General features: G+C 61.1%; 8 protein-coding genes across 8 annotated transcripts; 5 read left to right on the top strand and 3 right to left on the bottom strand.

The window, feature by feature from the left end:
- The first annotated feature begins 873 nt into the window (after nucleotides 1-873).
- On the top strand, nucleotides 874-3137 carry BDZ90DRAFT_231245 (heat shock protein 70). The gene is made up of 2 exons (XM_025505779.1): nucleotides 874-999; nucleotides 1096-3137. Exon 2 carries the CDS (start codon nucleotides 1098-1100, stop codon nucleotides 3024-3026), a length of 1929 nt encoding a protein of 642 aa, XP_025362864.1. The 5' UTR covers nucleotides 874-999; nucleotides 1096-1097; the 3' UTR covers nucleotides 3027-3137.
- BDZ90DRAFT_250659 (mitochondrial carrier) lies at nucleotides 3115-5075 on the bottom strand. Its single transcript, XM_025507701.1, has 5 exons — nucleotides 4653-5075; nucleotides 4468-4546; nucleotides 4316-4425; nucleotides 3851-4211; nucleotides 3115-3762 (listed from the first exon to the last, which is right to left on the bottom strand). Exons 1-5 carry the CDS (start codon nucleotides 4704-4706, stop codon nucleotides 3332-3334), a joined length of 1035 nt encoding a protein of 344 aa, XP_025362863.1. The 5' UTR covers nucleotides 4707-5075; the 3' UTR covers nucleotides 3115-3331.
- A 1066-nt stretch (nucleotides 5076-6141) lies between these two features.
- Nucleotides 6142-6776, top strand: BDZ90DRAFT_218918 (winged helix DNA-binding domain-containing protein; the record flags this gene model as incomplete). Its single annotated transcript, XM_025504383.1, has 2 exons — nucleotides 6142-6398; nucleotides 6479-6776. Coding segments are annotated over 2 exons (555 nt in total), but the record flags the coding sequence as incomplete, so codon positions are not given.
- Nucleotides 6777-7661: 885 nt separating this feature from the next.
- BDZ90DRAFT_143302 (hypothetical protein) lies at nucleotides 7662-9188 on the top strand. Its single transcript, XM_025503485.1, has 3 exons — nucleotides 7662-7883; nucleotides 7978-8755; nucleotides 8819-9188. Exons 2-3 carry the CDS (start codon nucleotides 8001-8003, stop codon nucleotides 9117-9119), a joined length of 1056 nt encoding a protein of 351 aa, XP_025362861.1. The 5' UTR covers nucleotides 7662-7883; nucleotides 7978-8000; the 3' UTR covers nucleotides 9120-9188.
- Nucleotides 9189-9951: 763 nt separating this feature from the next.
- On the top strand, nucleotides 9952-11895 carry BDZ90DRAFT_274046 (cytochrome P450). Its single transcript, XM_025508823.1, has 3 exons — nucleotides 9952-10435; nucleotides 10522-11020; nucleotides 11119-11895. The coding sequence occupies exons 1-3, from the start codon at nucleotides 9999-10001 to the stop codon at nucleotides 11866-11868; spliced, it is 1686 nt and encodes a 561-aa protein (XP_025362860.1). The 5' UTR covers nucleotides 9952-9998; the 3' UTR covers nucleotides 11869-11895.
- Nucleotides 11896-14079: 2184 nt separating this feature from the next.
- Nucleotides 14080-15254, bottom strand: BDZ90DRAFT_142814 (hypothetical protein). Its single transcript, XM_025503484.1, has 4 exons — nucleotides 14702-15254; nucleotides 14524-14584; nucleotides 14368-14410; nucleotides 14080-14222 (listed from the first exon to the last, which is right to left on the bottom strand). The coding sequence occupies exons 1-4, from the start codon at nucleotides 15137-15139 to the stop codon at nucleotides 14198-14200; spliced, it is 567 nt and encodes a 188-aa protein (XP_025362859.1). The 5' UTR covers nucleotides 15140-15254; the 3' UTR covers nucleotides 14080-14197.
- Nucleotides 15255-16119: 865 nt separating this feature from the next.
- On the top strand, nucleotides 16120-18400 carry BDZ90DRAFT_231240 (acetyl-CoA synthetase-like protein). Its single transcript, XM_025505778.1, has 4 exons — nucleotides 16120-16707; nucleotides 16818-17068; nucleotides 17152-17896; nucleotides 17985-18400. The coding sequence occupies exons 1-4, from the start codon at nucleotides 16270-16272 to the stop codon at nucleotides 18330-18332; spliced, it is 1782 nt and encodes a 593-aa protein (XP_025362858.1). The 5' UTR covers nucleotides 16120-16269; the 3' UTR covers nucleotides 18333-18400.
- Nucleotides 18361-22610, bottom strand: BDZ90DRAFT_231239 (hypothetical protein). The gene has a single exon (XM_025505777.1). The coding sequence runs from the start codon at nucleotides 22540-22542 to the stop codon at nucleotides 18400-18402; it is 4143 nt and encodes a 1380-aa protein (XP_025362857.1). The 5' UTR covers nucleotides 22543-22610; the 3' UTR covers nucleotides 18361-18399.
- Nucleotides 22611-22758: the final 148 nt, after the last annotated feature.

Below are 22758 nucleotides of genomic sequence, written 5' to 3'. Positions count from 1 at the left end.
TTGTTGCTCTGATCAGAGGTCGATTGACGGATGGCTGGTATCAGATGAGAGAAAGACATTGAAGGAGGACGAGATGTGTAGACGCGCGACGTCATGATGGTCGTCGTCGTGAGGGCGAAAGAGAGTGAGGACCGCATCCTCGACTTGAAAATTCTCTCCTCCGCTGCTCGTGCGCGCCCTTTTGCCACCGCCACTGCCACCGCCACCGCCATCACTACCACCACTAGTACTGACACTCTCCGCCCCTGCGACGCTGGCTACGGTTGCATTATCGCTGGGCTGCGTCACTGGTCCATTGCCACTGCCACTACCTCGAGACGTTGCAGGGCGGCAGGGTTGCGGCCGCCGCCTCCCACCCAACGTCTCACAATCGAGTCGAGTCGAGCTCGCACGCACAACACATCGCACTAAGCCAACGAGGATCCGACTGTGCCGATCACGTTGACGATAGACGATCCGATGCGATTTCGACAGTACCGCTGCACTGTGTCAGCCCTTGCTCTCGAACGGGAGAGAAGATTGGGCCATAGCGAGTGGCCACGGTGACTTGGCATCAACGAGTGGCAGCAAGCCGAACTGAAAGCAGATATGGCTAGTTGAGCGCGATGAAGGAGCTCTTCATCTTGCGATAAGTGTGACATTGACAATGATTGTGAGGGCAGGCGAGGGCAGGTAAGGCAGGCGAAGGACACAGTTCGCAGCAATGGACAAGATGCGAAGAAGGAATCAATCGACGTCGTCGGGGGCCAACCACGTGGCGAGCGTAGTTAGATAGCCCTCGGCGTCCTGACGAAGGCCACAGAAACTGGAGTACATCCATGAAGTTGCCAGTCTTTCTCGCCTACGTCACATCCATCCCTCATCCGCCAGGAATCTACCCTTTTAAAAGATTTTTGGCGAGAGACAGACTTCTCCCCTCCTCACACACACATCGTCGTCACATACCCCATCGACAGACGTTCTACTTCACTACTAGCATCCCAATCACATAGACAACAGGTGAGCAGCTCCACGCGCAGCTCCACGCGCAGCATCCTTCGCATTCATCCACCCGCTCACACCATCCTCCTCCTCCTTTGCCACTCACGCACGCAGCAATGACGAAGGCAGTTGGAATCGATCTCGGGACCACGTACTCGTGCGTCGCCGTCTGGCAATCTGACCGCGTCGAGGTCATCGCAAACGACCAGGGCAACCGTACCACCCCTTCGTACGTCGCCTTTACCGACACGGAGCGCCTCATCGGTGATGCTGCCAAGAACCAAGTCGCCATGAACCCTCACAACACCGTCTTCGACGCCAAGCGCATGATCGGACGCAAGTTTGAGGACCAAGAGCTCCAGTCTGACCGAAAGCACTGGCCCTTCGAGGTTGTGTCCAAGGAGGGCAAGCCCAACATCAAGGTCGAGTACAAGGGAGAGGAGAAGATCTTCACACCCGAGGAGATCTCATCCATGGTCCTCCTCAAGATGCGCGAGACGGCAGAGGCCTACCTCGGTGGCTCCGTAAAGGACGCCGTCGTTACCGTCCCCGCCTACTTCAACGACTCGCAGCGTCAGGCTACCAAGGACGCCGGCACCATCGCTGGCCTCAACGTCCTCCGTATCATCAACGAGCCTACCGCAGCAGCAATCGCCTACGGTCTTGACAAGAAGAGTGAGGGCGAGAAGAACGTCCTCATCTTCGACCTTGGAGGAGGAACCTTCGACGTTTCCCTCTTGACCATCGAGGAGGGCATCTTCGAGGTCAAGGCTACCGCCGGTGACACCCACTTGGGAGGTGAGGACTTCGACAACCGCCTCGTCAACCACTTTGTCCAGGAGTTCAAGCGCAAGAACAAGAAGGACCTCACCACCAACGCCCGTGCCCTCCGCCGCCTCCGCACCGCCTGCGAGCGTGCTAAGCGTACCCTCTCGTCGGCCGCTCAGACCAGCATTGAGATCGACTCCCTCTTCGAGGGCATCGACTTCTACACGAGCATCACCCGTGCCCGCTTCGAGGAGCTCTGCGGTGACCTCTTCTCCCACACCCTCGAGCCCGTCGAGAAGGTGCTCCGCGACTCCAAGATTGACAAGGGATCCGTAAACGAGATTGTCCTCGTCGGCGGTTCCACCCGTATCCCCAAGGTGCAGAAGCTCCTCCGCGACTTCTTCAACGGCCGCGAGCCCAACAAGTCCATCAACCCCGACGAGGCAGTCGCCTACGGTGCCGCCGTCCAGGCCGCCATCCTCAGCGGTGACACCAGCGAGAAGACGCAGGACCTCCTCCTCCTCGACGTCGCCCCTCTTTCCATGGGTATTGAGACGGCAGGCGGTGTCTTCACTCCCCTGATCAAGCGCAACACCACCGTCCCGACCAAGAAGAGCGAGATCTTCTCCACATACGCGGACAACCAGCCCGGTGTGCTCATTCAGGTCTACGAGGGTGAGCGAGCCCGCACCAAGGACAACAACCTCCTGGGCAAGTTCGAGCTCTCCGGCATCCCCCCCGCCCCTCGCGGTGTCCCTCAGATCGAAGTCACATTCGACGTCGACGCCAACGCGGTGCTCAACGTCTCTGCTGCGGACAAGACGTCGGGCAAGTCGGAGAAGATCGCCATTACCAACGACAAGGGTCGCCTCAGCAAGGAGGACATCGAGCGTATGGTCAACGATGCCGAGAAGTACAAGGAGGAGGACGAAGCCGCCGCTGCCCGCATCAGTGCTCGCAACGGTCTCGAGAGCTACGCCTACCAGGTTCGCAACTCGTTGGGAGAGGAGCAATTCGCCTCGAAGCTCGACGAGAGCGACAAGGAGAAGGCAAAGCAGGCCATCGATGAGACGATCAAGTTCCTCGACGAGACGGCAGAGGGGTCTACGGACGAGTACGAGTCCCGTCGCAAGGAGCTCGAGGCGGTCATCAACCCCATCATGCAGAAGGCTTACGGTCAGGCCGGTGGTATGCCCGGTGGCGCGCCTGGTGGTGCACCCGGAGCTGCCCCCGGTGGAGGGGACGCTGACGGACCCTCGGTCGAGGAGGTCGACTAATGGTTGGCGCGAGGCGCGACTGAGCTCATAAAAAGGAAAGACGTGGGCGAGCGATTCTTTGATCTGTAGACGTTTCTGTTTTCGTAGTCTTGATCCTTTTCAATGAGCTAGCCGATTCCCAGATGCGATGCGTGAGCGAGCAGCGTGAGCGACGTGGCCCCCAATGAGCGTGACCAGACAGATTCGTAGCGAGGCGATGCAGGTCAGGTATCTATTCAAGCGGGCATTATCGTCACCATCATCGTCACGTTTCACCGCCTCGCAGCGAAGTCCACTCCTCCTCTCCTCTCCTCCCCCGCGCAGGATCACTCACCTCCCCTCCCCCTCCTCTTCGCGGCCAAATAAGCCTGCACAAATCCCTCCTCCACCCTCCCCTTCACAACCATGGTAACCCCATGCGCCGTAACCCCTTTAGCCAACTGACTCTCCAACCCCTTGTACAACCCTTTCACCCCTCTCCTCCTAATCGTGCCACGCAACACATCCACGAGCCCCTTGTAGACTCTACGTCCCCTCGGATCACGGTATTGGAGGAGGGTTTTCGCTAGGATGAGAGGGTAGAGCAGGGAGGTGGAAAGGGCGTTTCCTAGCGCGGAGAGGAGGAAGGTTTGCGCTGGGCTGGGGGATTGGCGGGATGCGGTTGGGAGGAGGAGACGGGTTAGGATGTTGGTTAGGTAGAAGGTTAGGGCGGGTGTTATGCTTAGCAGGGTGGCGACGGGGAAGCCGGACCAGAGGCCTGCGTGGGGGTGTGGGCACGAAGGAGGGCGGGGTGAGTGGATGAGGTTAAGAGACGATGAGAAAGCAGGAGAGGGGGGAACACTCACCTAGCACACCCTTGTCTTTTACTATCTCGCGGACTATCTCCAAAAGCGCAGGCTCGTCCTCGTACTGCGTCTCCTCGTCGTCACTGGAATCGTCTTCTCCCTCGTTTCCCTCCCCCTTCCCCTTCTCCTTGGTCGCCGAAGTAGAACTGGAATGAGTCTGTTTCCTCACGGTCACATTACTGAGCGGAGTGGTGCAGGCCCGAGAGAGGATACCGGCCAAGGCTCCGGCTGCCAGGTCTTGGGCGGGGCTCAACGAGGTGGGGGGTGGGCGTTTGGATGACGATGAGGACGATGAGGGGGAGGGTCGCACCAGTCGAGCAACTATTGCTGCTCGAAAGAAGAAGAAGAGGAAATTGGATAGCTGAGAGCGTCAGTCGATCGGCCGGATAGGGAGGCGAGGAGAAGGGATGGGGTCGATGGATTCAGCAGGAGTGAGAGCAAAGCATACCGTCAGCACCAACTCACCGTATTCGAGAGATTATCCGTCCCCAACCCCTGATAGAGCCCTGAGATCCCCTTGCGCCGAACTATCTCCGCTAGAGCACCGTAGGTTGACGTTGATTTGGCGTTCCCTCCTGACTTTGAGCCCGAAGCTGAGGCTGAGCTTGCCTGGGAACGAGAGGCAGAAGGGGAGGTCTGGACCCGCGTGGAGACGAGATCCAGAGGATAGACGATACTGTTCGATACGAGGCTTCCCTACGAGTGGGCGAGCGCGGCGTGACGTGGGATGGGGGAGAGTGGGATCAAGAGGGTCAGAGAGGTACGTCGAGTCGTAAGGACGACACGACGAGACGCGACTCACCATTGCACCAGCAGTCGCCTGCGCAAAGGGTGGGATGGCGGCATTGTCCGGCATGGCTGTGGATTGCGATTGTGATTGTGTTGCGGCGGTGCGTCTTCGTCTCTGCTGCGAGGTTTCTGGGTCGATGATGATGACCGTGATTAGGACTATGGCGAGATGAGATTGATGGCAATAGTATAGTGACAATGCCAATCAGAGTCGGTAACAAGGCAACACGCAATCGCCAATCGGTCAACCGGCTCGACCGGGTCGTCGTCGTCGCATTCAATCCAAAGGTCTGACCGCTCGCGCCGCCGCCGCCGACGTGGATGTGGATGTGGAGTCGGAGCTCGGAGCTCGACGAGGTGAGTGAGAGTGAGTGAGAGGGAGAGAGAGGCTGCAGGCTCAGCCAGTCGATGCGGCGCGGGCTGAATCTGGTCTGGCGGACGGCGGCGCATCAGAGTCGCTGTATCAGAGACCAAGCTGAAGATGTTCCACGGCAAACAGGGCTGTGAGCATCTTCCCACTCTCTGCGCGGATCATGCTCGATGCTACCACCATCCTCTTTTTGATCTGCGCCGTGCCCTTGCTTGCTTGCCTGCCATGCCTGCCATGCCTGCCTGCCTGCCTGCCATGCCTCGATCTCGACTTCGATGTCGACCCTCGCCATCGACGGCAAGCGGCGGCCCATCCAATCTGCGCGCGAGTCCGTCTGCCTTGCCGCCTGCCGCTCTGCTGCTCTGTCTGCCTCTCTCCGCCCCGCTCGCCTCGTCTCGTCTCGTCTTTGAAGTTTTGGCGGCGGGCTGCGTGCGTGTGTCTGTCGTGGAGGATTGAGCTCGTTACCATTGCCCTCTCGCTCATCTCCTCCTCCTTTTTTCCGGCGTCACTACAACCTACCCAAGAGCTGCGCGCACGCCAACGCCCACGCCCACGCCCAAGCCCAATTCGGCATCAGGCCATGGCCCCCGCTACGGCAAGCACGTCAGCCCACCACTCGAACCAAGCGACGTCCACCGGCCAAGGCTCAGCGGCAGGCGCAGCAGCATCCAGCTCATCATCGCCAGATACGGCCAATGCCCACGCCAATAGCGAGGACCTCTTCAATCCTTCGGCCTTCTCAGGCTTCGATTCTTCCCCATCCACCTCCTCCGCCTCGACGTCCAACTCTCTAGCCCTCGCTCGACTACAGCAGCATCCCTCATTCAACTCGGGGGCGGGCAATCCATTCCCATTCCCATTCTCCTTCGGCCCCTCCCCCTCATCCTCGTCCACGGCCAACGGCCCGGGCGCCACAGGCATGGAGGCAACTACTACTGCCACTAGTGCTACGGCCCCCAGCCCCACCCCAGACTTCTCCGCCCTCCTCGCCCAAGCACTAGCTGCCGACGCTAATGGGACATCGGCATTCGAAGGCGTGGGGCAGAACAGCGGGCTACAGATGAGCGATGTAGATGCATTGGGGCAGGGGCAGGGGCAGGGCAATGCTCCTGGCATAGGGATGGGGGTGGGGATGGGCCCGCCCGCTTTTGTTAATGCGAATCAGCTACATGATACGGGCGCGTTGAATTCGACGTCCAAAGATGCTGCGCCAGTGGGCAGGAGAAGGAGTTCAAGCCCGAATCATAACGTACAGCAGCAGCAGCAGCAGCAGCAGCAGGGCCAGGCGGCCAGTAGCTCTTCGGCAGCTCTACAGCCACAGCAACAACCGCAACCGCAGCCGCAGCCGCAGCCGCAACGTGTTCCGCCATTTCTGAACAAGCTGAGAAGGTGAGTAGTCCCCTCCCTCCTCGCTTCGCCTCTCCACATCTACAGGCTAACCCTTCACCACCTCCCTCTCGCTCACTCAGCATGGTCGACGACCCGTCCACCGACTCGCTCATAACCTGGCAACCCACCGGCCTAACATTCATAGTCCCCAACCACGTCCGTTTCGCCAAAGAGGTCCTCCCTCGCTTTTTCAAGCACAACAATTTCCCTTCCTTCGTCCGACAGCTCAACATGTACGGCTTCCACAAGGTGCCTTCTTTACAGCAGGGTAGTCTGAAACACGAGCAGGACATGGAGGTGTGGGAGTTTGAGGAACGACACTTCCAGAGGGATAGGCCGGAATTGATGGGTTTGATGCAGAGGAAGAAGGGGGGAAAGGGTGGAACGGGGGCAGGAGGGGAGGAGAAGGGGGCGAATGCGAATGCGGGTGCCGGTGCGGGCGAAGAGTACGAGGCCGCCGCCTCCTCCTCGTCGACCTCGCGTCGCCTCCTTTTGGAAAGTGCTGCTTCTGCAGGGCAAGGACACGGAAGCCTCACATCGACCAGCGGCGCACTCACCCGATCTGGGCTGGGCGACCCCTCATCCTCTACCTCATCCCACCAATCTCACTCAGATTCGTCCTTCTCAGCCCTCCTCCAACTCACACCCGTCTGGCAGGCAATCCAAGCAATCCAGTCCGCCCAGTCCAACATAAACGATAATCTCCGTCACCTCTCCCTCAGCAACGACGAGCTATGGAAGGAGACGATGGAGCAGAAGAGACGTAGCGAGCAGCAGGCCGAGACGATTGGGAGGATGTTGCAGTTCCTTGCTGGCGTGTTCAGAGGAGGAGGGGAGGGGGCGTTGCATGCCGAGGGTCTGGGGGGGACGGGTGGTGCTGGTGGAAGTGGTGGGATGGGGAAGGGAAGGGCCAGGGCAGGAAGAGCAGGCGGACAGGGAGCAAGTGGCAATGAGGGAGGGAGAACGGCCAACTCCCCCTCTCCTAGGCGGGGGCTCTTTCGGAATAACTCTCAGCTAGGCGGAGGAGGGCCGTTGATGATTGAGGGCAGCAAGCCCGAGAAGAACGACGATCACGACCACGAAAGCGATTTAGGCCCATTTGGGAGCGGTAGCGGCTCGCAGGAGGCTCAAATCCAAGAGCTCTTCTCCCGCTTCACCGAGGCGACCAACAGCCCGTCCAACCTCAACGACGCCAATGCTCAGGGGTCGCGTTTTTCTCACATCACCTCTCCTTCCGACTCGCCGAGGGACACGGGAAGTAGACCGACCAGCCCGTCCCTCTCGCGTTCACCCTCGCACTCAACATCGCGAGCGGGCTCAACGACGCCTCGTCCGCGGGCGCGCCCTCTTCTGGGGGATACGCCGCGAAGACCTAGCACCCCGGGCTCGAAGGGACGAAACGCCGGCGCGAGCGGTGGGGGTGGTGGTGGGGGTGGTGTGTCGGGCAATCAGATCCTCCAAGCCTTGGCGAGCGGAGAAGGACAGGCATTACTGCAGCAGCTCTTTGCCAATCAGACGGGCGGACCCGTTCCGGGCACTCCAGGAGGAGGAGGAGGAGGAGGAGGAGGGGCAGGGCCAGGCAAGCAGCACCTCGACCCTAACATGCTCGCTGCCCTTGTTCAGGCTTTTCAGCAGGCAGGCAATACCGGTGCCAGCGGAGGCGGTGCAGGGAGGGAAGGCGGCCAACCCGGCACACCAGGGGGAGGGGGAGGTGCAGGAGGAGGGTACTTCAGCGCCGCACCAGCAGAGGCAGAAGGGGACGATTCGGATCGATTTTCCCCCTTTCCTTTTACGTCGTCGTCTTCCCACAACAATGGCAACAACAAGGCAAACACAGGCACGGCCGAGGACTCTCTCTCCCACGCGCAAGCGCAAGGATGGGCCGGCTCAGGCTCCGGCTCCGGCTCAGGCTCAGGCTCAGCCTCGTCCTCGGGGGGCGCACAGCTGCACCACCAACTCGCGACGCAGGGTGGTACCCTGCAGCAGACGGAGCAGAGTGCCCAGATGATCCAGACGGCCATTGAGCAGCTGAGCGCGGTGATGCGACCAGTGGGTGCGGGTCAGCCTTCTTCTTCTTCCACGCAACCGCAGGGACAAACCAGTATGGGCAATCCGGCCCTCGCTCCAGGCGATTGGGGACAATTTGCCGGTGGCAGTGCTGGTGCGGGTCCTACTGCGGGTAAGGATACGGACCTGAATCTCAACTCAAATCTCAACCTCAACCTCAACGAGGACGCCGATGTGGATATGGATGAGCTCCTCTCCCACTTTATACACACCCCTGCGGGCACGGCGGGCGGCGGCGGTGGGAACGAGGACGAGAACGAGAATCAGAACCAAGGGCCGAGCTTTGAGGAGCTTTCCACTCCTAGCGCGAGTGCAAATGGGAGCGCGAGTGCCAGTAGGGCTGGGAGTGGGAGGGTGACGCCTGTTACTGGCAGCGGCAGCGCCAATGGTGACGGTGAGGATGAAGACGAGGCGGGGGGTAGCAAAGGATCGTCACCCGGGATGAATCCCTCCGTAACGAAGAAGAAGGAAGGAGTCGCGAATGCGAAGAAGGAGGAGAAGGGGAACGCCACCTCGGGAGGTACGGGTACGGGTACGGCAGCTGGGCGCAAGCGCAAGAGTCTGGATGGGGAGGCAGAGGGTCAAAACAAGGGGAAAGGTGGTGGTGCGCTTAACAAGGCGCGATTTGGTAGGACGAGGGTGGAAGATGCGTAGTAAGTCAGAGTGGAGAGGCAAGAGGCCTTTTTCCCTTGCCGACTCTGTACCAGTGAAGAGAGTGATTCAGATGGTGATAGATATATCCAGTTGGCTGAGAGAGACGAGCGACGAGCGACGAGCTACAAGTTCGTGAGCTATGTGAGCAAGTGCTCATGACGACTCTGCCACTCTCTCTCAACGATTTGATTAACAATAGAAGCCCTAACGTCGGCCGGCCAGGGCAGGACGACGCTGCGCTTTGCGTGAGATTCGGACGTCAAAAGTGTCATCCACGACATGGCGGCTTCTTTGTGCGTGCCGGGCGGGGCCCAGACAGGAAGGCCGAGGTTCCCCCTCTCCGTGCACCCGTGCGCCCTGAATGGTGACCGAGCTTCAACTCAACTCGGGGGGGGGGGCGGGCGTCTCCACTCGGCGCCCCGCCCCGCCCTGCACGGCCTGCCCTGTGCCTGTCCGTCCGGCGTGCGAAGCCGAAGGCGACTCACGCTCGCACAGTGAAGCGAGTAGTGACGAGTTGCAATTGCAAGCGACGAGGACGACGCAACGCAACGCAACGCAATGAGCTGAGTTGACTTTGACTTGGTGATGCTCAGCCATCCATCCGGGAGGATGAGAAATGAAGGGCTTGACTTCGCTCCACACCGTACCAATTCCTATTATCCCGTCCCACCACACACCGCTCCTTCCCCTTGACACTAGCTAGCATTCGCTCCTCCTCGACGTGAGCCTCGACTCGACTCGACTCGACTCCGCTCGCCTTGAGCAGCTAGGACTCACACGGATAGCCATTCCTCACGTTCCTCGTCACCCATCACTCCCCTTCGCCGCCTCAGCTGCTCAACATCGCGCCAGCTGCTCAGCATTGCGCCATCCGCCAAGATGGCCCTTCTCACCTCGTCGTCTCCCCTGCCCATCCCGGCGACATGGCTTCTCTCGCTCCTGGTCCTCCTCTACCTCCTCATCCGCTACCCTAACCGCCTAGTCGGCACTCACCCCTCTCGCCCCGGGGTCCATACCTTCCCCGGTCTCCCCCTCATAGGCAATACCCTCACCATCGTCCGCCGCGGTACCGTCGACCAGCTACATCGCCTCCTCGAGCAACTTCGCGCCTCCCCTTTGCCTGTGTACAGCTGGACCTTTTGGCCTACGGGAAGGATCATCATGATGAGTCGACCAGAGTACATCGAGTATGTGCAGAAGACGAATTTCGAGAATTATACAAAGGGGAGCTATTTCAGGAATGCGTTTAGTGATCTACTGGGGGAGAATGGCATCTTTGTGGCGGATGGACATCCGTGGAAGATGCAGAGGAAGATGTGAGTGCGCGTGTGCCTGCGAGAGGGGACATTATCATCGCTGTAGTAGCTGACACCTCGTCCTCCTCAACTCCCCGCCACGCCAGGGCAAGCCATATCTTCTCGGTCAACCAGTTCCGCAGCATAGTCCAGACAGTCGTCCACTCGGAGCTCCTCACCCTCCACACCTTACTACGCAACATCTCTACCAGCTCCTCCCCCCACCTCGCCCTCCCCGACCTCTTCTTTCGGTACACCCTGTCCTCCTTCGCCTCCATAGCCTTCGGCGCCGACATTGGCTGTCTCACCTCGTCTCCCACCTGCCTCGACCACCAAGTCCCCTTCTCCGTAGCCTTCGATGCCGCTCAGGAGCACATCAATAAGCGGCTCGTCAAGCCTGGCTGGCAGGTCATTGAGAAGTTCAATCAGGGGGGAGAGGATATGAGGGAGTGGGTCAAGACGATTAGAGGGTTCGCATTGGGGATCATCGATAAGAGGTTGGACGAGGGAAAGAGGGAGAGGAGGGATAGTGGAAGTGGCATGGGAGAGGAGGCAAAGAAGAAGGATCTACTCGGCTTGGCTATGGAGCTCACCAAGGAGAGGGAGGTGCGTGCGGCGTAGCCCGTAGTTCTCCGCCTGCCACTCGCCACCTCGCTGACCCGCCCACCTCTGACCGCTCCGCTCACCCGCCCACCCGCCCACAGGACCTCCTCATCGTGGTCCTCAACTTCCTCATCGCCGGCCGCGACACCACAGCCCAATCCCTCTCCTGGCTCATCATCGAGCTCCTCACCCACCCTCAGCACATCCCGCTGATCCTCGACGAGATCCGCAACAACCTCCCCCCACCCTCCCATCCAGACTCGCCCGTACTCCTCGAGTACGACCAAATGAAGGACCTACCCTACACCACAGCCTGCATCTCTGAGGCCATCCGCTTGCACCCCTCGGTGGCCAAGAATGTCAAGATGGTAGAGCAGGACGACGTGATAGTGCCTCAGGGGGCGAATCCGCATAACCTCCCACCCCTACAGGTGTACAAGGGAGAAATGGTCGGATGGTCAGACTGGGTCATGGCTCGTATTCCCGAGGTGTGGGGAGAGGACTGCGAAGAGTACAAGCCGGAGCGTTTCTTGCGTGCTTTGTCGGCTCCCTCCTCGCAGGGCTCGCAGCAATACCAGTACAGGAGTCCGAGCGAGTGGCAATTCCACGCCTTCAATGGCGGCCCACGCAGGTGCCTCGGTCAACAGCTAGCCATGTACGAGGCCTTGGCGCTAGTGGTGGCTGTTCTGCCTTCCTTTGAGTTGGGGTGGAAGGAGGGTCAGGAGACAAAGTGGCCACCGAGCTATACGAGTAGTGTCACGCTGCCTACTGAGCCGTATGAGGTTGTGGTGAGGGAGAGGGAGAGGGAGAGGAGGGAGGGGAGGAGCGCGCAGAGTGGTGCGGAGACGTAGGTGGCTTTTGAGTGAGGTGAAGGGGAGGGAGGGGGGAAGGGGGAGGAGGATGAGAGAGAGAGGAGTCGTGGGAGGAGAGAACATCGAGCACCCAGAAGTCAACTCCGCCTTCAACTCCATCTTCGCACCTATAGGCGGTTCCGACTCCCATCCTTCCAACTTATCATACACCACGGCGGCGCCTCTGAGAAGCACAAGCGCACAAGCACAAGCACAAGCACAGATACCATCATCAGCATGAGGGCATTGCGGCACTCCTCCCTCGTACGTACGTACCCACGCATACGTTCGCATACACGAGCCAGAGCGAGAGCGATCAGACGGAGCTCGCCCACGTACTCGAGTCCGTACTTGCAGCCTTCGTAGCCTTGCTACCGCGGGACGTCACTCTCGACTGGCTTACCGTTGCGCGGCTTGCGGCCTGTGGTAGCAAGCACGGCTACCAGACATGCACTCACGCACACACGCCTGCACGAATATCCCCTTTACGCGCTATTCAGCCGCTTGGTTCCCTCTCATTTTCATTTCCTCAATGGGACTCACCTCGCTCCGCTCGACGCCGCGGCGGCACGAGGAGCGTAACGACCAGAGAAGTGGGAGGCTGTGCGCTCAACGGTACATTCGACCCTTTTTGCACGCACGCACGCTACACTCGACCTCAATCCCAGCCACGGCCACAGCCTCAGCCTCAGCCTACCCTACTCTCCCCTTACAGCGATTACGACGCCCCTGTACGCCTATTCCCTCGTCCCCTTTGTTTCATTTCGATTCTCTCTCGAAAGACCTTTCTTCGACGACACCTACCCTTCGCAGCACACCTCGTATTGTTCCTCACTTCGACATCGACATCGACACCCTGTTCATACATGCAAGCAAGCGCGCGCCTCTTGAGTCGTCGTTCTTTGATGAGAATGAAAACACACGCGCACGCACGCACACACAAGCACGCACACACACACGCACAAGCCTTGAGATTACCCAACACCCAAATGACGACTTTAACTCTATATTCGATCGTGACGTGACGTCCCACCTCTCGCTCGGGCTGCTCTGCGCTGCTCCGCTCCATCAGCCATCTGATCTACTCATGTACTCATACCCTTATCGTCCCTCTCCTCCTCTTGCTCCTGCTGCGCGCTCTTCCCCCGCACCGCATCAAGAGCAAGCAAAGGAGGGCTAGGCAGCACATCGCCTCTCGCCGAAGCCGAAGCATTCGTAGCCGTAGCCGTAGCCACAGAGCCGCCGGGGGCGGACCCTGGAGGAGCACGCCATGCAGTCGTCGTCGTCGTCGTCGCTGTCCTACCGTGGTGCTGCTGGCCTGCAAGTCGATGCGCGAAGGCGAAGCCGGGTACACCCGCACTGCCACCGCCACCGATGCCGCCATCTAGGGTGGTACGGCGCCGCAGTAATGCGGGCAAAGTAGCACTATGAGACAGACCCTGACACTGGCCTTGGCCTTGACCTTGCGGACGATGTGCTTCGGGCGAGGTGGAGAAGGAGAGCAACAGCTCTGCAGCCGAAGCTTTATTGTCCTCCTTTTCTTCCTCTTCTCCCGCCCCCGCCGGTGCCCCTCCTGCTGTACGAGTGCGACGAAGGTGCGCCGTGCTGGGAGGGGCACCCCCTCGAATGGCGGAGGTGGTTCCGTGTACGTGTACCCCTTGACCGTGAGCCTTGTGGCCTCGAATCGCACGAGATGCAAGGGGAGCGGCAGCGCTCGCTAGAGGGGTTGATGCGTCCCTCTCCCTCTGCCTTATATCGCTCGTGCTCATTCCCATGGGCATGGGCATGGCGGCAGGTGGTAGAGCAAACTTTGCCAGAGCCGAAGAGACACCGTTGCTATTCTGCCCTGCATTCCCCATGAAGATGGGGCTACTCGCGCTCAAACTCATAAAAGGGGACGTGATGCTCGACACGCTCGGCGTCGTCGTTGCCGAACTACCGCCACTCCCACTACCTCGTGTCGACGAAGAGGTTCCTGGGAAGAGTGGGGATACTTGCGGAGGGGAGAGTGGGGGGGAGGTCGTACTTTCGCTGCCCACCGTAGGCGTAGGGGTGGCGGCGCGAGGCGCGCTCTTGAGTCTGCTGGTTGCCATCAACGTGTCGTTCGTTTGTGCGCCACTGCTCAGGATAGAGCCACGTCGTTTGGCGGCTGGTTCATCCTCGCCTTGACCTTGTCCTTCTCCTTCGCCCGGTTCGAGGAGCTCGTCTTCCTCCTCGACCCCTGCTTCCGCTCGTGGTGCTGCTGCTGCTGCTGCTTCGTCTTGTAAGGCTTCTTCCTCCTCATCTTCGTCCTCGACTTTTCGGACGCGCGCCGGCTTGACGCCCGTTTCTAACTCCTCGATGCGCGACTGGAGCTGGTAGATGTACTCTGTGCGCGGGGCACGCTCCTCATTGGGTAAGCAAGCGCTCCTCCCCATCCAGCCGTGACCCTCCACGACTCACCGATGGTATGTGTCAACACCTCCAACTTGTGCAATCCCAATTCCCCCTCCTGCTCACCTCCACTGATCGCCGTCGTCGCCTTCTTGCTCCTCCTGTTGCGCTTCCTCTTCGCCCCTCCTGTTCCTCCCACTATCCCCCCTCCACCGAGTGCGGAGGAAGCTCGCTGCTGATCCTCCTCCTGAAGGCGGATACGCTCTTCCTCCTCCTCCTTGCGATCCTGGATCGTGCGCAGGCAGGCGGGAACTAGGTTGCGCAGCGTGATGAGGCGGGCATTCTGCGTGCGTGTACATGCGAGCGTGACATAGTGGGCAGGTGGAGAAAGGGGAGATTCTGTGAGCTGACTAGGAGCAAGGACAGGAGGGAGGGGTTGGGAGGGGAAGAAGGAACGCACAATCTTCTCGCGCCTGCGACGCTCAATCTGGCTGTGTGTCGCCCTTCGCTTCGAGTCGCGTGAGGTAGAGGAAGAGGATTTGACTTTACTTCCCGCCATTGCAGCCGGAGTGGATCCGCCCTGGCCTATGGTACCCGTTCCTGGTGCCTTCGAACTGGCATGCCCACCTCGCGCAGCCCCCCGAGCTGGACCCGAGGTGGGCTGCGCCCGCGACTGCACGTATGCTGCCCTGCTGGGGGAGGAGGGCGAAGAGGAGGACGAGGCGGGCGACCAGGCGGGGGCGGCCGGACGGTATGCCGCGTCTGCGGATGGAGAGAAGAGGCCCATGGGCGGGGCTATGATCGGCGGGAGGGGAAGTGGGGTGCGAGGCGCGACGTTGTGGTAGGGAAAGGAGGAGGAGGAGGAGGCGTGTGCGTGAGGGTACGGGGGGGAGTACATCCTATGTGGACCGTTCGACGAGGAGCGCCAGGCTGGCTTGGCTTGGTCGATGAGAGGGTTGGGAGGGGGACTCGCCAGTACTGCTGGTCAGCGGGTCGAGTCAAACGGAGGGCTATCAGGTGGTAAGGAGCGACAGAACGATGCAGTCTCGTCCCTCTTCCCCTCTCTTCCTTCAGTGGACGCAACCCACCTGCCTGCCCGCCTGATCGACCACGATCAGTCGACCCTTAATGAGCCAGGGGAGCCTCGTTCAGTCCCTGTCACGCTCACGTCTCACGGCTCACGCTCACGCCGTGTGCAGGACGAGACCAGCTCGTGTGACGGTGGCACGTTCGATCGCCTCGGTCGTGCGATTAAGGTGTGTGCACGTTTTCCCCCCTTCCCCTCTTCCGCCTTGCGTCTTGCGTCTTGCGTGCCGCCGGCTTCGGCGTCGGCATCGATTCGACTCGCAGGTCCAGTCTGGGATTCAGCCACGCGGCGTGGCATGGCATGGCAGAGGCAAGGGAGGCCACGCGAGCGAGGGTCGAGGGTAGCAGCCGGGGTGTGGTGGCCAGCTCCGGTGCCCACCTTCATCACATCGCAGGAGATGATGCTGAATGGGCAAGCTCGAGAGCCAAGGCCTTTCCTCGCACTTTATAAGCACACTGTACCTCACCACCCTCTTGCCCTGAAAGAATGTCAGGCCAACCCCTCCCTTCTTCGTAAGCAAAGGGTAAAAATTTCATGGTACAGTCGACTCCGCGCGCGAAGACGAGGCTAGCGTTGAAGTCGATGTCGCAGCTGTCGTTGTCATTGTGTCGTCTTCGTGAGCCAGGGCGATCACCAAGGGGGACGGCAGGGCTCGAGCCTCAATGCCACGCGGTGGAGCAGAGCGGGGCCCCAGCAGCGCGAGTGACGCACGGCAAACAGATGCCGGGCGCCGCGTACTCCGGCTTTCCGCTGTGCCGACGCCGCTCCTTTGCCTCATTCGCACTCTGGCGCATTGCAAAGCAACGCAACGGCACTTCTTCTTGCCCTCGTCTTCCTTCTCCTCGTGACCATCACAGCGTCGTGATAACACTCACCCAGCCGTCCGAGTTCAGCTCCATCTCTCTCGTCTCCTATCGCATCACTCCCCTCCAACTTGAAGCATGCCCTCCAACAAGGCGCAGATCATCCCCTCTCCGCACCCGCCCATCCCCGCCTCGCAAGGCCCACAAGCTGGGGACAATCTCGCCTCCTTTCTCCTCCGCAACCCAAACAATGTCCCCTCGACCAAACCGGCCTACATCCGTCTAGACGGGCATGCTCTGACGCGCGGAGACCTCTTCTCTCTCTCCTCCCGCCTAGCATGGGCTCTCCGATCCCTCCTCAAGTTGGAAGTGGGGAGCAGGGTGGCAATCTTCTCGCCCAACTCGACGTGGTACCCCGTGGCGGTTCATGCGAACCTGAGCGCAGGCGTCACAAGTGTCACGTTGAGTCCCGCGTATGGGGCCGAGGAGCTCGTCCATCCGTTGTGGGACTCGAAGCCGGAGTATATCTTTGTGGCGCCCGGATTGGAGGGTGTGGTTAGAGAGGGAATGAAGAGGGTGGGTGGCTTCGCGGCAAGGAATGTAGTGGGGGACGCACAGAGAGCAAAGTACTGAATGGCACGCCTCCCCTCTCCTCGTTCCCTCCATCTCGGACTCGCACCCCGCAGGCCGGTCTCCCCACCACGCATCCAGGCTCAGGTCGACCCACCCTGTACCTGCTCAGCGACAGTGACGCCCACTCGACGGGCCCCAACGGGGAGCTCGATGTGCGTACCCTCATCGACGAGGCCGGCTCCAACACGCTAGCACCCATCCCGCTCGAGGACGCGAGTCAGGTCGATTCCTTCATCTGCTACAGCTCCGGGACAAGCGGTAAGCCAAAGGGGGTGCAGTTGAGCCATGCGAATCATATCTGGATGTGAGTTGTGGCGAGGCGACGAGTGATCTGTCGAAAGGACGACTGACCATCCTACCGCACTTGCCAACCACCTTCTCGTGCAGGGCGGTGCAAATGCCCCTCGCCCGCTTCGGAGACTATCAACACGAGGACACAGCCCTAGCCGTCCTCCCCTTCCAGCACATCTTTGCCCTCTTCCACCTCATCATCGCCGACATCTGGTACGGCGTAACCGTCGTTGTTCTTCCTCGCTTCGACTTCACCCAATTCCTCGCCGCCATCCAGAGGTACCGCATCGCTCGCATAGAGATCGTTCCCCCCATCTGCGTGCTACTGGCCAAGTCCCCGCTCGTGGAGGAGTACGACCTGAGCAGCTTGAAGATCCTCTTGTGTGGTGCGGCCCCGCTCAGCGCTGAGCTGGGGGACGCGGTCGAGAGGCGGCTGAGAGCGCGCGGCGGGGATGTGAGGCTCTGCCAAGGCTACGGGCTGAGCGAGACGGCTCCCTCCGTCTCCGCCGGTCGGGCTGCGCTCTATCGCGAGATCAAGGGGTCCATCGGAACCCTCTTCCCCAACTTGGAGGCCCGCCTCGTCGATGAAAGCGGCATGGATGTGGGACACGAGCAGGGCACGCAGGGCAAGCCTGGTGAGCTCTGGGTGCGCGGACCGACGATCATGCGCGGCTACTTAAACAGGCCGGATGCGACGCGCGAGGCGATCGATGAGGATGGGTGGTTCAAGACGGGGGATGTGGCCATTGCGCCCGAGAGTGGGGTGAGCGACCCCAAATTTAAGGGGAAGGGACACGGCGAGCATTTTTGGATCGTGGATCGGTTGAAGGAGTTGATCAAGGTGAGCGCTCCGTACTATTGTCATGTGAAGGGGCAATTACAGGGATGCGTCGAGCTGACTGTTGGTTCTCGCCCTCGCCCTCCAACAGTATAAAGGCTTCCAAGTCGCCCCCGCGGAACTCGAAGCGCTCCTCCTTTCCCACCCCTCCGTAGGCGACGCAGCCGTGATTGGCATCCACTCCGAGGCCGAAGCAACAGAGCTCCCGCTGGCCTTCATCGTGCCCTCCCCCTCCTGGTCCGGCGGGGACGAGCAGACGCTGGCGGATGAAGTCAGGAAATGGGTCGACGGGCGCGTGGCGGGACACAAGCGATTACGCGGGGGTGTGAGAGTGCGAAAGGTCATTCCCGTCAGTCCGAGTGGGAAGATCTTGAGGAGGGTGCTCAGGGATGAGATCGCGCAGGAGACCACAGCGAAGGGGAATGGGACGAAGCTCTGAGCGTGAGGTGCGGCAATGCGACTATCGGCTCAGGCTGCTAATGATATCTTCAGATTAAAGGGAGCGATTAGAGATCCTCGATAACGCTCTCGTAGCTGCTCGGCAAGTGCGAGGCGAACATGGTTGTGGTGAAGAGGGGCAGCGAGAAGAAGGAGAGGGGAGAAGCCACGTCGTAGATACGGGGCGATTGCTTCTTTTCTCCTTGCCCCTGGCCCTCGCCGCTGCCCTCATCGATGTAGAGGCATCGCCCCGCCGGTATGAGGACGCCGCCCAGTGCCTCCTCCGACCTCAAAGTGGCTGCGTCGACGAGCCTCTGGCGTCGCTCCGCCAATTGGTGGAAGGGGGCGCTGGAGTGCGGCCCAACCCAGGGGGAAGGAGGCACGCCACTCGCGGCGCGCGCCTTGATGGCCGAGTAAAGGTCCGCTTCGACATCACAGCGTAAGCGCCAGAGCTGCGACTCGATGCGCTTTCGCTCTTGCGACGAGTGGGTGCGAGACCAGCGCCACCAGCTTCGAAAGACGTGGACGCGAGCCGCGTCTTCCTCTTCTTCCTCTTCCCTCCCATCTACGGAGGCCCCCTCGCCCCGTCTCCTCCTCACCCGCGCTAGCGCCCCGAGCACCCTGCGCAGCTCACGGGCCTGTCCATGTCCCGCTCTCGGTATGATATCACCACCAAGGACAACGGACAGCACGAGCGGTCTTGCCCCACCCTTGCTCGCCCTCCTGGCCAGGGAAGAAGAGAAGGTCGCGGGCGGCGCAAAACTGATTGCACGAACGCCTCTGCCCGGCGGTAGGTCTCCTCCCGCCGGGCCCTGGCGCTCCGCGATGACCCACCTACCCGTCTTGGCGTCGAAGCGGCCAAGGAGCATGGCTAGACACGAGGCAATGGCCGCACCCAGCGAGTGGCCGGTGAAGGTGAGGCTGTACGCCGGGTGGTCGGAGAGGGCACTGCTAAGCGTTGAGAGGAGGGTGGATCCTGGGGCCAGCAGAGCTTGGGAGGCACGCAGCACGCCCGCGTGGCAGGTGAGCTCGCCCTGTCCCTCGTCCTCCCCATCCTCCTCTCCCTCGTCCTCATCGTGAGCGGCGAGTGGAAAGCGCTCAGTCCTCATGTCCAAATCCGCAATGATGTCCGAGAAGCTCTGCGTCCCCCTCACGGCAACCACGATCGTCTTGCGTACATGATCCCGAGCGACGTAGAATGTCGGCTGGTACGGGGGCGTGCCATCGTCTGCTGCCACTCCGTCACCGAGGTGCTGGATATCCGCGTGCAGCACATCCTCCGGGTCGTTGAGCCGGCTCAGGTGCGCGAAGGTTTGACGGTTGAAGCGCTCCCCGGAGGGGGTAAAGGTGGGAGGTAAGTCGACGATGTGCACGTGCAGGCCATATGCGCCGACGGCGAGGCGTGAAGCCCATTTGAGGGTGCGGATCAGGGAGCGCGTGGAGGATGATGAGGAGGAGGAGGAGGGCTTGCGACTGGAGGAGAGGTGAAAGTAGCTTCCACTACCCTGTGCATCCTGCGGTCGTATCCGCGGGGTGCGCGTGAATTCGAGAATGTCCCGCTCGCGCCGCGTGACGACGAGATCGCTCTCCTCTTCGTCCGAGTCCGACTCGGAAGCGCCTACATCCTCCGTTTCCTCCGCACCGCCGTCGGGCACGACGCCCCTGTCCCACCCCTCGGTCAACCTCAGGCCCGCCCCCTCGCGCAACCACTGTTCCCTCGTAACGGCGTGCAAGCAGACGAGCTCGATGAAGCCGCGCAGCACCTGAATCTTCGCCAAGCCCCGTGGTTGCGGATCTGCCTTCCTTTCTCTTTCGCCCCGCTCCTCGTGGTCCTCCTTGGCCACGAGCGTCCACTCGGCCTGGATGAGGGCGTACGCCTCGAGCACACAGCGGCTCAGCACAGTCCTCCCCGTGAGGTTGAGTGCAAGCCAGCGGAGAAACCACCAGGTCAGCGCGGCGGTTTCTGCTACCTCGTAGGCGAGCTCGACGAGGTGCGAGAGGCAGAAGGTGAGGAAGCCGAGCGTGAGGAGCGGGAGGGACGCTGCAGAGGAGGAGGTGCGCGTAGGAGAGAGGAGGCGATGCTGCACGTTGAGGCCAAGGTCCCCCAGGAGCCACCAGAGGAGGAAGGATCGGGGCGAGCTCGATGCTGATGGTGCGGCCACGTCGGGCTTGGTCGGCTCAAGAGCTAGCGGCGAGGCGGGTGCGGGCGCGGACGCGGGCTCGGACGATGGAGTGAGAGGCTGTCTCGCTTCCTGCGTGGACGCGGACAATACCTCGGGTGATGTAACGAGGGCCGAGAGCGCCTTGGGTGAGGCTACGAGACTTCCCGGCTCACTCGGGTAGGGCGAAGGCTGGTAGGAAAGATGCGTAGGGGCAAGACGTGGCGTACCCGGCTCGGAGACGTCTCGCGAGCTGCTGGCGCTGTTGCTCGAAAGGGCGAGGGAGAAAAGGGGATACTGATCTCGAGAGGAGCTGCCGCTGCGAGCGTGGGCGTGCGGAGTCCACGGTGAGGGCGGGAGGGAGAGGACCGTTGCGGCTAATCGAGGAGCGGGTGGCGGGTTGGGGTTGGAGGCTGAGCCGGGCCTCGCTCGCGCTGAGATGTAATCGGCCGGAGGACTGACATTGACGCTCGCTGCTGCGCTAGACTTGGCAAGGGGCGAGAAGGGCGTCTCGGGCATAGCGGCCTGGATAGGCAGGAGGCGCGGGGCGCTAGGCATCTCGCGATCTCGTAGGGCGATAGAAGATCTGCGCGAGGTTGCTACGGGTGGCGGAGCTTGCGAGAGGGGAGTTTTTGACAGCCCTGCGTCGTCCTCCGGGACAGTCTCGAGTGTTCGGCTTGCATCGATGGAGCTACGACTCGAGTCCATGCTGGTCGATAAAAGTCGCGAGCTGCTGCCGTGAGACGGTACCTCCATCTCTTCCGCCACGACCGGCCTTTTCCTACGCTTCTCCAATGGTTGAGGTGGCTCCGTATGCCTTCGCGGGCCCACACTCGGCCTCGTCCCGCTACTTTGCCGTTTCGCAGCCGCAGCCGCCTTTGTCGCCTGATCAGCGGCATGCGCCGCCTTCACAAAGTTGCTCAACGCAGTCATCATGCCAACCTTGTGCGCCGGACGATTACGCGCTGCCAGCCTCTGCAACCTCCTCCTGGCCTCCTCCGCCTCCTTCGCCCGGCGCACCCCCAACAGCCCTTCGAAACTGCGCTGATCCGACCCGGCGTCATCCAGGAGAGGCGGAGGAAGGAGCAAGGCCATATCCTCTTCGCCCGAGGATGTCGAGCCATTACCCCCGCCTCTGCTCCCTGCCCAATCGCCCGGCATGCCCAAAGGAGTGGGCGGCGCCTCAGGTGGGTCATGAAGGCCGTACGTCGAGCCGATTCCGTACGACTGAGAGCGACTCAGCCGCATCCGCGTGTGAGCGTGAGCGTGAGCGTCAAGGGATGATGACCCGGAGATGCGAGGACTTGAAGGGCGTGAGACTTCGAACGAGGGCTGATTGCGGCGAGTCCGGACAGTCACGAATGTCACCTCGTCCGCCGCGCCGTTCGATCCGACTTCTTGCCGGCGCTTGCTCGCACGACGCTCTGCGATAGTGGGCGTGGTCGGACGGGAGTCGTCCGTGGAGGAATACTGCGGGATGTACAGACCCAACGTCGCTTTGCCCGCCTTCTGAAGTCTCTGTAAAAAGCGTCGAGACGACGGAGGCTCACCGCCGTCTGGCTGCCATCTCTGGAAGCTGAGGCTCGACGCCCTTCCTTTACTGTCTCGATGCAAGAGCAGCGTGCCAAGCGCTTCGAGCGCATTACCGCTGCTCGTCCCGCCGCTGGGTCGCCTCCTCTCCGCGTTGCGAGGATGAGAAGATGATGATGAGGGAGGAGGAGGAACAGCAAAGATGTCCTGCCCGTCGGTGGACGAGGAGTCCGTCGGGTAGAGGACGCCAGCGCGGGACAGGATCGCGGAGACGGTCACGTATCGTGCTGAGGCGGGTATGGCATGCTCGGTGTCGTTGAGTGAATGGCGCGAAGTTGACGCCGAAGTCGAGGATGAGGATGAAGCGACTCGAGCAGAGGAGGAAGCCTCATCATGCATCGTCGGAATCGCAGGCGGGAGCGGCTCGATGTCGTCCACCGAGGCCAGCGACGAGATGGACCCGCCACGACTACGTCCTCTGCGACGTCGCACGCTTTTCGGCGACGTCGAGTGACCGTTCATCGTGATGAGGAGGGATGATGGATTAAGGGTCGCGTGATCATGCAGTCGAATTAGATGAGGCGATGTGGTGGAACGGATGCAAAGGAGCAGAGCCGGCGGAGAGAGAGAGAGAGCAATCAATTCAGGGTCCTGGTCCGTCATTCTCCAGCCGCCCCGCGCCCTGCACCAGCCATGGGGCTCAGTCCGCTCTTGCTCACGTGGCGTGGCACAAGGCGC

The sequence above is a fragment of the Jaminaea rosea genome (genome assembly GCF_003144245.1).
Source record: "Jaminaea rosea strain MCA 5214 unplaced genomic scaffold BDZ90scaffold_4, whole genome shotgun sequence".
Classification (NCBI taxonomy): Eukaryota; Fungi; Basidiomycota; class Exobasidiomycetes; order Microstromatales; genus Jaminaea; species Jaminaea rosea.
Note: the sequence above shows the minus strand (reverse complement) of the source record. Positions and strands in the feature narration are given on the sequence as shown.